The sequence below is a fragment of the Ranitomeya imitator genome, chromosome 4, assembly GCF_032444005.1.
Source record: "Ranitomeya imitator isolate aRanImi1 chromosome 4, aRanImi1.pri, whole genome shotgun sequence".
Lineage (NCBI taxonomy): Eukaryota > Metazoa > Chordata > Amphibia > Anura > Dendrobatidae > Ranitomeya > Ranitomeya imitator.
In genome coordinates, this window is record NC_091285.1 from 722,572,414 (window position 1) to 722,587,648 (window position 15,235).

At 49.4% G+C, this 15,235-nt stretch overlaps 1 protein-coding gene across 4 annotated transcripts in view; it reads right to left on the reverse strand.

Moving 5' to 3' along the window:
* DLG4 (discs large MAGUK scaffold protein 4) overlaps positions 1-15,235 on the reverse strand; it is a 310,322-nt gene that overhangs the window by 13,997 nt on the left and 281,090 nt on the right. For all 4 annotated transcript variants that reach the window (XM_069767620.1, XM_069767619.1, XM_069767621.1 and 1 more), the window contains one exon: positions 9,413-9,514. In XM_069767620.1, the coding sequence (XP_069623721.1) occupies positions 9,413-9,514 (102 nt within the window). The remainder of the gene's footprint in view (positions 1-9,412; positions 9,515-15,235) is intronic.

The following is a 15,235-nucleotide window of genomic DNA, read 5'->3' on the forward strand; positions in this document are numbered from 1 at the left end:
GGGGAGGAATTCAAGAAACTCTTCTGGCATCCACAAGAAATACGGGGACATGGGCAATAATTTGTCACCTCACACAAACACATCGTCCCTGGGAGGACAGGTAGGCAGACTGTGTGTAAACAGTGCCATCAGGTCAGTAATAGCGACCCTAATGTCCACCTTGTTCTGTAAGGTTTCATACAGTGCTGTACACTCAAGCCCCCCTTTGTGGTGGACAACATCACTACCGCTTCGTGTACATGGACCGTATTTCTGGACATTCATCCACCATCCAGTGTAACATGATGGACTTCTCCATTTAGTACGGTTTTATCGCACATGATCACAGAGTAAATCCGCTGAGCTATCAGGCATCGGACCAACCCCTCAGCCGCACAGGCGTGGAATTCAGCTCCCAGATTTGGGCTCTTAGGTTCTCATTTCTGAGGACATTTGGAATATTTAGGGAACGTGGTTACAAATGTGAATACTTTGCTCTCCTGATCATTCATAGACTGGTTACTATGCGGAATCAAGCAAATAGATGAACAGTGCTCCATCCAGGTGTAGTGGTTAAATAGAGAAATTTATTCTGCCAAAATTTCTCTTTTTAACCACTGGACCTGGATGGAGCGCTGTTCATCTATTTGCTTGATTACTTGGACTGTCCAGGAGGGTTCCTTGGACTTGGAACGGGCGCCCCAATATAGTGAGTGCTGTCAGCTGCTTTTTATGTATTCGTTACTGTGCGGAGTCTTCACCTTCCTTGTAATTCTCTTGTCTTCTTCTTGTCGATGGACGAAGACCCCGTTACACCAGGTGGCAATCCATCCAGGCTCCTTTCTCTCATTCTTCTCCACATTTCACACTCAAGCGTTTCAGTCTAGCCTCTCCACCAGAGCATTTCATGTCATCCTGGATACACACTCTGTTATGTTCAGGTACCCTAAATGGGGAGGGTTTCCATATAATAATAATACGCCCTTCTGTGCCGTGCACTTGGTAACCCCTGACCATCAGACTGATGTCACTTCACACTCCCATAGTGCCGTTTCCTTAGATGGAGCCACTCTGTACATCTACGTCAATACCTATCCACTGGTTGTGGTCAGTCGTCGGCTGATGATATCACCCACCGCCCCACACATGTAGATTCTCCCCTCTACACCGCCATGTGTCACCCATTAAGTAGAAGGCCTACAGCAACAAGGGTCTCTCCGCCACAACACAGGAATGGGTGTCCTCTCTATCTTCTCTAGGACCATAGCGGTTTACGTTGAGCTATCATCGTAGTGAGCCGACATACAAGCAGGGATCTTGCCTACAGGACACACAAAATGGTCGGTGTGATGGCGGCTTTCATACCAGGCTTCATTTTCATCCTTTACTTGGAGAATTGCTCTTCAGTGTAATGGGTTCAGGCTGTGATGAAGGTCCTGGTAGGACAAACGTTGGCCGCTGATCCATCTGGAAGTATGGAGAAGTGACGAACGGCTGTTTTCTCTCGGTAATACAGAGCACCATGGTTTGCTAGAACAGATATTCTGAAACGGACGCACATTCCGCTTCTCACAATTTGCCTCTACATTGTTTCTCGCTCTTTTAGTTGGAGGTTTCTATGATTACAGACGACAAGTCTAAACATGTCGGAAGTTTATACATTTTTAGCAACAAATCCATGAGGTTTCTGTAAATTCTTATTGGACAGATTCATCAACGCTTTCACCCCAGTATTAACTCCATCACATACCACAGCACTGTACAGACATCATCATCATCACTGTCCCCATCAGGGCTCACAGAGTCATTTCCCAATCAGTATGGCTTTGGATGGAGACCGAGATCTGCGAGTTTCTGGCTGTGGACACAATGTTAATGTTTTACCTCCCAAGACACTTTATTCCCAATTATTACTTGTGACCTGGTATCCATCACGGAGGGAAGAATTCATCCCACATTGTCCAGGATGAGGGGAGAAGTTGTTTTCAGGGGATGATTAGATACCATTCTATATTCATGGCAATGTTCTCAGGAATAATTGTGAGTGATCCCCTCCATGGATGAGAAGCCACCACACATTGTGAGTGATCCCCTCCATAGATTGGAAGCCCCCGCACATTGTGAGTGATCCCCTCCATAGATTGGAAGCCCCCGCACATTGTGAGTGATCCCCTCCATGGATGAGAAGCCCCCACACATTGTGAGTGACCCCTCCATGGATGAGAAGCCTCCACACATTGTGAGTGATCCCCTCCATGGATGAGAAGCCCCCGCACATTGTGAGTGACCCCCTCCATGGATGAGAAGCCTCCGCACATTGTGAGTGACCCCCTCCATGGATGAGAAGCCCCCGCACATTGTGAGTGATCCCCTCCATGAATGAGAAGCCCCCGCACATTGTGAGTGATCCCCTCCATGGATGAGAAGCCCCCACACATTGTGAGTGATCCCCTCCATGAATGAGAAGCCCCCGCACATTGTGAGTGATCCCTCCATGGATGAGAAGCCTCCACACATTGTGAGTGATCCCCTCCATGGATGAGAAGCCCACACACATTGTGAGTGATCCCCTCCATGGATGAGAAGCCTCCACACATTGTGAGTGATCCCCTCCATGGATGAGAAGCCTCCACACATTGTGAGTGATCCCTCCATGGATGAGAAGCCTCCACACATTGTGAGTGATCCCTCCATGGATGAGAAGCCTCCGCACATTGTGAGTGATCCCCTCCATGGATGAGAAGCCCCCGCACATTGTGAGTGATCCCCTCCATGGATGAGAAGCCCCCACACATTGTAAGTGACCCCTCCATGGATGAGAATCCCCAGCACATTGTGAGTGACCCCTCCATGGATGAGAAGCCCCCACACATTGTGAGTGATCCCCTCCATGGATGAGAAGCCCCCACACATTGTGAGTGACCCCCCTCCATGGATGAGAAGCCTCCACACATTGTGAGTGATCCCCTCCATGGATGAGAAGCCTCCACACATTGTGAATGACCCCCTCCATGGATGAGAAGCCTCCACACATTGTGAGTGACCCCCTCCATGGATGAGAAGCCTCCACACATTGTGAGTGACCCTCTCCATGGATGAGAAGCCCCCACACATTGTGAATGACCCCCTCCATGGATGAGAAGCCTCCACACATTGTGAGTGACCCCCTCCATGGATGAGAAGCCCCCACACATTGTGAGTGATCCCCTCCATGGATGAGAAGCCCCCACACATTGTGAGTGACCCCTCCATGGATGAGAAGCCTCCACACATTGTGAGTGATCCCCTCCATGGATGAGAAGCCTCCACACATTGTGAATGACCCCCTCCATGGATGAGAAGCCCCCACACATTGTGAGTGACCCCCTCCATGGATGAGAAGCCTCCACACATTGTGAGTGACCCTCTCCATGGATGAGAAGCCCCCACACATTGTGAATGACCCCCTCCATGGATGAGAAGCCTCCACACATTGTGAGTGACCCCCTCCATGGATGAGAAGCCTCCACACATTGTGAATGACCCCCTCCATGGATGAGAAGCCTCCACACATTGTGAGTGACCCCCTCCATGGATGAGAAGCCCCCACACATTGTGAGTGATCCCCTCCATGGATGAGAAGCCCCCACACATTGTGAGTGATCCCCTCCATGGATGAGAAGCCTCCACACATTGTGAGTGACCCCCTCCATGGATGAGAAGCCTCCACACATTGTGAGTGATCCCCTCCATGGATGAGAAGCCTCCACACATTGTGAGTGACCCCCTCCATGGATGAGAAGCCTCCACACATTGTGAGTGACCCTCTCCATGGATGAGAAGCCCCCACACATTGTGAGTGATCCCCTCCATGGATGAGAAGCCTCCACACATTGTGAGTGACCCCCTCCATGGATGAGAAGCCTCCACACATTGTGAGTGATCCCCTCCATGAATGAGAAGCCTCCACACATTGTGAGTGATCCCCTCCATTGATGAGAAGCCCCCACACATTGTGAGTGATCCCCTCCATCGATGAGAAGCCCCCACACATTGTGAGTGATCCCCTCCATGAATGAGAAACCCCCGCACATTGTGAGTGATCCCCTCCATGGATGAGAAGCCCCCACACATTGTAAGTGACCCCTCCATGGATGAGAATCCCCAGCACATTGTGAGTGACCCCTCCATGGATGAGAAGCCCCCACACATTGTGAGTGATCCCCTCCATGGATGAGAAGCCCCCACACATTGTGAGTGACCCCCCTCCATGGATGAGAAGCCTCCACACATTGTGAGTGATCCCCTCCATGGATGAGAAGCCTCCACACATTGTGAATGACCCCCTCCATGGATGAGAAGCCTCCACACATTCTGAGTGACCCCCTCCATGGATGAGAAGCCCCCACACATTGTGAGTGATCCCCTCCATCGATGAGAAGCCTCCGCACATTGTGAGTGATCCCCTCCATCGATGAGAAGCCTCCGCACATTGTGAGTGACCCCCTCCATGGATGAGAAGCCCCCGCACATTGTGAGTGATCCCCTCCATGGATGAGAAGCCTCCACACATTGTGAGTGACCCCTCCATGGATGAGAAGCCTCCACACATTGTGAGTGATCCCCTCCATGGATGAGAAGCCTCCACACATTGTGAGTGACCCCTCCATGAATGAGAAGCCTCCACACATTGTGAGTGATCCCCCTCCATGGATGAGAAGCCCCCACACATTGTGAGTGATCCCCTCCATGGATGAGAAGCCCCCACACATTGTGAGTGACCCCTCCATGGAGGAGAAGCCTCCACACATTGTGAGTGATCCCCTCCATGGATGAGAAGGCCCCACACATTGTGAGTGACCCCCTCCATGGATGAGAAGCCCCCGCACATTGTGAGTGACCCCCTCCATGGATGAGAAGCCTCCACACATTGTGAGTGACCCCTCCATGGATGAGAAGCCTCCGCACATTGTGAGTGATCCCCTCCATGGATGAGAAGCCTCCGCACATTGTGAGTGATCCCCTCCATGGATGAGAAACCTCCGCACATTGTGAGTGATCCCCTCCATGGATGAGAAGCCTCCGCACATTGTGAGTGATCCCCTCCATGGATGAGAAACCTCCGCACATTGTGAGTGACCCCCCTCCATGGATGAGAAGCCCCCACACATTGTGAGTGATCCCCTCCATGAATGAGAAGCCTCCGCACATTGTGAATGACCCCCTCCATGGATGAGAAGTCCCCACACATTGTGAGTGATCCTCTCCATGGATGAGAAGCCTCTGCACATTGTGAGTGATCCCCTCCATGGATGAGAAGCCCCAGCACATTGTGAGTGACCCCCTCCATGGATGAGAAGCCCCCACACATTGTGAGTGATCCCCTCCATGAATGAGAAGCCTCCGCACATTGTGAATGACCCCCTCCATGGATGAGAAGTCCCCACACATTGTGAGTGACCCCCTCCATGGATGAGAAGCCTCCACACATTCTGAGTGACCCCCTCCATGGATGAAAAGCCCCCACACATTGTGAGTGATCCCCTCCATCGATGAGAAGCCTCCGCACATTGTGAGTGATCCCCTCCATGGATGAGAAGCCCCCACACATTCTGAGTGACCCCCTCCATGGATGAGAAGCCCCCACACATTGTGAGTGATCCCCTCCATGGATGAGAAGCCTCCACACATTCTGAGTGACCCCCTCCATGGATGAGAAGCCCCCACACATTGTGAGTGACCCCCTCCATGGATGAGAAGCCCCCACACATTGTGAGTGATCCCCTCCATGAATGAGAAGCCTCCGCACATTGTGAGTGATCCCCTCCATGGATGAGAAGCCTCCGCACATTGTGAGTGACCCCCTCCATGGATGAGAAGCCCCCACACATTGTGAGTGACCCCCCTCCATGGATGAGAAGCCCCAGCACATTGTGAGTGATCCCCTCCATGGATGAGAAGCCCCCACACATTGTGAGTGACCCCCTCCATGGATGAGAAGCCCCCACACATTGTGAGTGACCCCCCTCCATGGATGAGAAGCCCCAGCACATTGTGAGTGATCCCCTCCATGGATGAGAAGCCCCCCACACATTGTGAGTGATCCCTCCATGGATGAGAAGCCTCCGCACATTGTGAGTGATCCCCTCCATGGATGAGAAGCCTCCGCACATTGTGAGTGATCCCCTCCATGGATGAGAAGCCCCCACACATTGTGAGTGACCCCCTCCATGGATGAGAAGCCTCCGCACATTGTGAGTGATCCCCTCCATGGATGAGAAGCCTCCACACATTGTGAGTGACCCCCTCCATGGATGAGAAGCCTCCACACATTGTGAGTGATCCTCTCCATGGATGAGAAGCCTCCACACATTGTGAGTGATCCCCTCCATGGATGAGAAGCCCCCACACATTGTGAGTGATCCTCTCCATGGATGAGAAGCCCCCACACATTGTGAGTGACCCCTCCATGGATGAGAAGCCCCCGCACATTGTGAGTGATCCCCTCCATGGATGAGAAGACCCCACACATTGTGAGTGATCCCCTCCATGGATGAGAAGCCCCCACACATTGTGAGTGATCCCCTCCATGGATGAGAAGCCTCCACACATTGTGAGTGATCCCCTCCATGGATGAGAAGCCTCCACACATTGTGAGTGATCCCCTCCATGGATGAGAAGCCTCCGCACATTGTGAGTGACCCCTCCATGGATGAGAAACCTCCACACATTGTGAGTGACCCCCTCCATGGATGAGAAGCCTCCACACATTGTGAGTGACCCCCTCCATGGATGAGAAGCCCCCGCACATTGTGAGTGATCCCCTCCATGGATGAGAAGCACATGAGTGGTCTCCGGAGTCTTTTCACCTTCTCTTATCTGGACAATCATTCTCCCCAATGTCACAGTCTGAAGCTTCAGAGACAATGACTTTCCCCTCGTCCTCTGCAGTCAGATCCCTGTACTCCTGGAGATCGTCTGCCTGCCTCGGACAGAGGTGGCTTTTTTTTTTTAAATTCAAATAGTTTTTTATTAAGTATAAAATTTCAATAAAACATTTGACATCAATACATGTATTTTCGAATTTCCCCAACATTAACCCCCCTTACCAACCCCTCCCCCCTCCTTCCCAGTTAGACAGCTAACGCTCTTCTCTTAGCCTACTTTGTAACAGGATATACGTTAGCATTATGCAATGTCTTCCATTATGATCATATAGACCATTATTGTATAGGCGAAACCTCCCCAGGCCTATCTTCCCTTAACCTCCTCCTAACCCAATTCCAGCCAAGGCGTCCACAATTTGTCATACAAGACCATTTTCCCTCTTTTCTGATACACTCCCTTTTCCAGGGTAATGACCTGCCCCACATATTTAATGTATTCTCCCCTCGAGGGAGGCTCATCATTTATCCAGTTTCTTGCTATGACCTTCCGAGCCATGTATAGTAGTCTGGCGATTTCTATTTTCAACTTGTTATCCACAACTATCTCCTCTACATGTCCCAACATGCACACCACTGGTTCCCTTGGGATTACACATCTGTACGCCCCTTCTATCCAGGTGAGGACCACAAACCAAAAAGCAGTCAATCTCGGACACGTCCAGAGCATGTGAAACATTCGAGCACTATCATTCCTACATCTAGGGCATTCCGAGTCAGATCTCAGCCGCTTCTATCCAGGTGAGGACCACAAACCAAAAAGCAGTCTCTCGGACACGTCCAGAGCATGTGGAACATTCGAGCACTATCATTCCTACATCTAGGGCATTCAGAGTCAGATCTCAGCCGCTTCTATCCAGGTGAGGACCACAAACCAAAAAGCAGTCTCTCGGACACGTCCAGAGCATGTGGAACATTCGAGCACTATCATTCCTACATCTAGGGCATTCAGAGTCAGATCTCAACCGCTTCTATCCAGGTGAGAACCACAAACCAAAAAGCAGTCTATCCCGGACATGTCCAGAGCATGTGGAACATTCGAGCACTATCATTCCTACATCTAGGGCATTCCGAGTCAGATCTCAGCCGCTTCTATCCAGGTGAGAACCACAAACCAAAGAGCAGTCTATCTCGGACACGTCCAGAGCATGTGGAACATTCCAGCACTAGCATTCCTACATCTAGGGCATTCCGAGTCAGATCTCAGCCCCTTCTATCCAGGTGAGAACCACCAACCAAAAAGCAGTCTATCCCGGACACGTCCAGAGCATGTGGAACATTCGAGCACTATCATTCCTACATCTAGGGCATTCAGAGTCAGATCTTAGCCCAGCTCTGTATAGGACATCCGGGGACCTATACACTCTGTGTACAATATAAAGCTGGGAAAGTCTCGCTCCCCCTTCTGTACCTCCTTCACTCCTTCATCAATCGTCTCCTCCTCCTCTCCTTCAGATCCCTCTTCAGCGAGTTCCTGCGCCTCTTCCCCAATGTCCACCTGGGAAAACTTTTTCAGCTTTGCTGCAGCCTCCAAGCGCTTCTGGCAAGCGGTGTTTGCTTTTTCAGTGTCCGCCCTGGCAGCGGCGCCATCTTGGATCCCGACCGCCTCACCTGCGCCCGCATTCTTTTGTCTCCTCCGAGTCATCTCGTCCTCCACCGGGCGTCTCCACACTGCTCCTCTACTCCCGGAGTCTTCAGCCAGCAGGTACGGCACAATTTGAAGCAGACAGCGGTGTCTGCACAGGATTATATGACTGGTGGCAGCGGGAGCTCTCTCCTCAGCGTCCGCTCACATGGCCAGCTAGGACACGGCCACCAGAGGTGGCTTCTTTGCTCTCCTTCTTGACACTTGAAGACTTCACTCGCTGTGTGCAACTGCACTGACACCTGCTTACTGCCGCTCCTGAGCGAGCTCTGCACTGGGGCTAGACCCATCCCATAGCTGAATCGTCTGTAGGAGACGTTGCTCGCAGGTGCTGGAATTATTTGGGTCTCTTTGAAGTCTCCTTCTCAGTAATCGATCCTTTGAAGTTCTTGATCCAATAAATGATTGATTTAGGGGCAATCTTACAAACAGCAATGTCCTTGCCTGTAAAGCAAGGATGCAAAACAATGGTGTCTGCAGGTGTTTCCTTGAAGGTGACAATGCATAACAGAAGATGACGGATTCCAGCCCGAAGCTGCCTTTTAAATCCACCAGATGGCTCTGATATCAATCAGCATGAAGGAGAGATGTCAGCTTTCTTGTCCTGGTTACCACTTCCACCAGCAGGTCGTTTCGTGTCAGAGCTAAAATTCAGCTGAAATTGAGTTTTCATGATTATTTTAATTTTCAAGGCAAGGAAAGACTACAAATTTTCATCTGATCGCTCATCATACCAAAATGCGGAAAACCAAACTTTGTGACCGTCTCACAACTTGTAGGAACTGTGTCAAGAACAGATCTCTCCCTGACAACTAATCAAACACCGTTAACAGTGCCCCCTACAGCCCACCACGGGAATACTCACGAGGGACGCAGGAGCCGAACTTATCGGGAAATTCAGAAAGCAGGTCGTCATTAACTCTGTCCTTCCCAGGCCCCAGTATGATGATGGGACGAGCATAGTGCACTGCAGAAAGATAAAAGGGGGAAGCATCAATATTCGTCAAGAAAGCAGAAGAGATAATGCAAGAAACAACATTTTCTTCATTTTATCTAAATTCCTAATATATCCTATATTGACCCCAGAGCTGTAAGCAGATCTTACGCTAAGGACATAAGGCTCTGTTCACATGTCCACTTATCTCTTCAGTTTCTCTTTACTGCCCAGAAGAGACAAGAAGGATTCACATCCTGGGTGTTCTCGCTGCAGTCTGAGGCAAAGGGGCCACAGTCATGTATGATGGGACCCTCTGAAAGAGAAGGTTCTGCATAAAGGACTTGTGAGTGGAGCCGAAACCCGGGGGAGGACGGCAGAGGGTACACTGTCAGCAGAGGGGTAGTCTTACCGTGCAGAACACTTTCCATATGGGTGAGCTGCTCCATGTGTTACTATAACACGTGGCCAAAGTGCACGTCTGCCCGTCCTGACCCATCCTGACCCGCCCGCCCGCCCTGACCCGCTCATCCGTACTGACCAACCCTGACCTTCCCCACCCTGACCTGCCCCGTCCTGACCCGCCCGCCCTGACCCACTCATCCGTCCTGACCCGCTCATCCGTACTGACCAACCCTGACCTTCCCCATCCTAACCCGCCCGTCCTGATCTGCTCATCCGTCCTGACCCACCCTGACCTTCCCCATCCTGACCCGCCCATCCTGATCCGCTCATCCGTCCTGACCCACCCTGACCTTCCCCATCCTGACCCGCCCGCCCTGATCCACTCATCCATCCTGACTCACTCTGAACTTCCCCTCTCCTGACCCGCCCGCCCGTCCTGACCCGCTCATCCGTACTGACCCACCCTGACCTGCCCCATCCTGACCCGCCCGTCCTGATCCGCTCATCCGTCCTGACCCACCCTGACCTTCCCCATCCTGACCCGCCCGCCCTGATCCACTCATCCATCCTGACTCACTCTGACCTTCCCCTCTCCTGACCCGCCCACCCGTCCTGACCCGCTCATCCGTCCTGACCCACCCTGACCTTCCCCATCCTGACCCGCCCGCCCGTCTTGATCCACTCATCCATCCTGACTCACTCTGACCTTCCCCTCTCCTGACCCGCCCGCCCGTCCTGATCCGCTCATCCGTCCTGACCCACCCTGACCTTCCCCATCCTGACCCGCCCGTCCTGATCCGCTCATCCGTCCTGACCCACCCTGACCTTCCCCATCCTGACCCGCCCGCCCTGATCCACTCATCCATCCTGACTCACTCTGACCTTCCCCTCTCCTGACCCGCTCATCCGTACTGACCCATCCTGACCCGCCCGCACCCGCTCATCCGTCCTGACCCACCCTGATCTGCCCCATCCTGATCCGCTCATCCGTCCTGACCAACCCTTTCTTAAGGAATTAATGTAATTTCTTAAAGCTGTGAGACACCTATATTATCGGTGGATGAAATGAATGCGGCACAATGAGATGACCAGTTTTATTCAGGACCAAATTCAGTGCGTTTTTTGAAAAACATTGCAAAAAATAAAAAACAAAGATTGTGACATAAAAAAATAAATCGAATCTAATTTTGAAATATTAATATCAGCCACTGAAGCTCCAGAAATTTACACCAGATTCCTCATCAGCAGAAATAACAGAAAAACACAGCTGCTACCCGCTCAATATACAGCTGATAACACAGGATCCACCATTCACAATAGGTGATGTCACAGCTCACCTCCTCCTCCTGTACAATGACTGATAACACCTCTATATACAGTAGATAGCACAGGATCCACCATTCACAATAGGTGATGTCACAGCTCACCTCCTCCTCCTGTACAATGACTGATAACACCTCTATATACAGTAGATAATACAGTATCCACCATTCACAATAGGTGATGTCACAGCTCACCTCCTCCTCCTGTACAATGACTGATAACACCTCTATATACAGTAGATAGCACAGGATCCACCATTCACAATAGGTGATGTCACAGCTCACCTCCTCCTCCTGTACAATGACTGATAACACCTCTATATACAGTAGATAACACAGGATCCACCATTCACAATCGGTGATGTCACAGCTCACCTCCTCCTCCTGTACAATAACTGATAACACCTCTATATACAGCTGATAACACAGGATCCACCATTCACAATAGGTGATGTCACAGCTCACCTCCTCCTCCTGTACAATGACTGATAACACCTCTATATACAGTAGATAGCACAGGATCCACCATTCACAATAGGTGATGTCACAGCTCACCTCCTCCTCCTGTACAATGACTGATAACACCTCTATATACAGTAGATAATACAGTATCCACCATTCACAATAGGTGATGTCACAGCTCACCTCCTCCTCCTGTACAATGACTGATAACACCTCTATATACAGTAGATAACACAGGATCCACCATTCACAATCGGTGATGTCACAGCTCACCTCCTCCTCCTGTACAATGATTGAACACACCTCTATATACAGTAGATAACACAGGATTCACCATTCACAATAGATGATGTCACAGCTCACCTCCTCCTCCTCCTGTACAATGACTGATAACACCTCTATATAGAGCTCATAACACAGGACCCATCACCCACAATAGGAGATGTCACAGCTCACCTCCTCCTCCTGTACAATGACTGATAACACCTCTATATACAGTAGATAACACAGGATCCCCCATTCACAATAGGTGATGTCACAGATCACCTCCTCCTCCTGTATAATGACTGAAAACACCTCTATATACAGCTGATAACACAGAACCCATCACCCACAATAGGAGATGTCACAGCTCACCTCCTCCTCCTGTACAATGACTGATAACACCTCTATATACAGTAGATAACACAGGATCCACCATTCACAATAGATGATGTCACGGCTCACCTCCTCCTCCTGTACAATGACTGATAACACCTCTATATACAGTAGATAACACAGGATCCACCATTCACAATATATGATGTCACAGCTCACCTCCTCCTCCTGTATAATGACTGATTACACCTCTATATACAGCTGATAACACAGGATCCACCATTCACAATAGGTGATGTCACAGCTCACCTCCTCCTCCTGTACAATGACTGATAACACCTCTATATACAGTAGATAACACAGGATCCACCATTCACAATAGATGATGTCACGGCTCACCTCCTCCTCCTGTACAATGACTGATAACACCTCTATATACAGTAGATAACACAGGATCCACCATTCACAATAGGTGATGTCACAGCTCACCTCCTCCTCCTGTACAATGACTGATAACACCTCTTTATACAGTAGATAGCACAGGATCCACCATTCACAATAGGTGATGTCACAGCTCACCTCCTCCTCCTGTACAATGTCTGATAACAACTCTATACAGTAGATAACACAGGATCCACCATTCACAATAGGTGATGTCACAGCTCACCTCCTCCTCCTGTACAATGACTGATAACACCTCTATATACAGTAGATAATACAGTATCCACCATTCACAATAGGTGATGTCACAGCTCACCTCCTCCTCCTGTACAATGACTGATAACACCTCTATATACAGTAGATAACACAGGATCCACCATTCACAATCGGTGATGTCACAGCTCACCTCCTCCTCCTGTACAATGATTGAACACACCTCTATATACAGTAGATAACACAGGATTCAACATTCACAATAGATGATGTCACAGATCACCTCCTCCTCCTGTATAATGACTGAAAACACCTCTATATACAGCTGATAACACAGAACCCATCACCCACAATAGGAGATGTCACAGCTCACCTCCTCCTCCTGTACAATGACTGATAACACCTCTATATACAATAGATAACACAGGATCCACCATTCACAATAGATGATGTCACGGCTCACCTCCTCCTCCTGTACAATGACTGATAACACCTCTATATACAGTAGATAACACAGGATCCACCATTCACAATAGATGATGTCACAGCTCACCTCCTCCTCCTGTACAATGACTGATAACTCCTCTGTATAAACACAGGATCTACCATTCACAATAGGTGATGTCACAGCTCACCTCCTCCTCCTGTACAATGACTGATAACACCTCTATATACAGTAGATAATACAGTATCCACCATTCACAATAGGTGATGTCACAGCTCACCTCCTCCTCCTGTACAATGACTGATAACACCTCTATATACAGTAGATAACACAGGATCCACCATTCACAATCGGTGATGTCACAGCTCACCTCCTCCTCCTGTACAATGATTGAACACACCTCTATATACAGTAGATAACACAGGATTCACCATTCACAATCGGTGATGTCACAGCTCACCTCCTCCTCCTGTACAATGATTGAACACACCTCTATATACAGTAGATAACACAGGATTCACCATTCACAATAGATGATGTCACAGCTCACCTCCTCCTCCTCCTGTACAATGACTGATAACACCTCTATATACAGTAGATAACACAGGATCCACCATTCACAATAGATGATGTCACAGCTCACCTCCTCCTCCTGTACAATGACTGATAACTCCTCTGTATAAACACAGGATCTACCATTCACAATAGATGTCACAGCTCACCTCCTCCTCCTCCTGTGCAATGACTGATAACACCTCTATATAGAGCTCATAACACAGGACCCATCACCCACAATAGGAGATGTCACAGCTCACCTCCTCTACCCTTCAAAAAGATTTCTGCAAAGGCTCATTAGACGCTTTAATACATAAGACAGTCAGTCTAGTGCTGCTGATGTACATGAAGATTTCCTGAAACAACAGGAAATAGGAGAGCAGAGCAGCGCCAGTGACCCGAGCAAACATTGCAAGATCTTGAAATGTTATGATTAATAAAGATTTAAATTATAAATATAAAAAAAAAATCAAACATTTTTTTAAACTCATTAAAGAAAAAAATCTGAGTTAAGAAAAGGAAATTTTCTCTTAAGGTGACAGCATTTCGGTGCTTCCATAATGTGACAGTCACTGGTGATGTAATAGGTGGGAGATAGTGATATAAAATACAGAGTTTATTTCCTCCAGCAGAGTAAGTGTTGCGAGGGTTAAGCTATGTTATGGGCTGGTTTTTAGGGGGACATTCACAGAGCAGGTGGGAGAGTGTCCACCTTATCTCCACCTACAGAGCCAGCACCACTGTGTGTGCTCACAGGACTTTGGTGATGTCACAGTCATGTGATCAGTCACATGGTCTGGGCTTAAATGGCTGAAGGTCAGAGTTTACAGTCTTCCGTGTGTGCTTGGAGAGGGAGCACTGCAGGAGAGTGCTGCATGGAATTGTGAAGTTGAACAGTGTGTGTTCTGCCAGCCATGAGCGGGAGGAACCCCGCTCACAGAAAGACTGTGTTTGTTCTGCCACCATTTTGGTTTTGTTTTCCCATTTTGCCCAGAGGGCTGTATTTTCTTTACTACACCTTCGTTTATGTGGCCTACAATAAACCAAAGGAAATTCTTAAAGCTGCAGGGTACCCGTGTCTACCTCCGTGAGCAGCTGAGTGAGCCTATCTACCACAGGTGGTGTTAGAAGTGTGGGTGGCGTTTCCAGCAAACACGTGTGATGGCCACAAGCCTGTGTACGATGTCAGGCCAGATGGAGGACATGCTGAAACATCTGCTACAAGCACAGCAGCAACAGCAACTACAGCACCAACAGCAACAAATGGCGCAGCAAGAGACCAGCAAGTTGCTTATACAAGAAATGCAGCAGCAT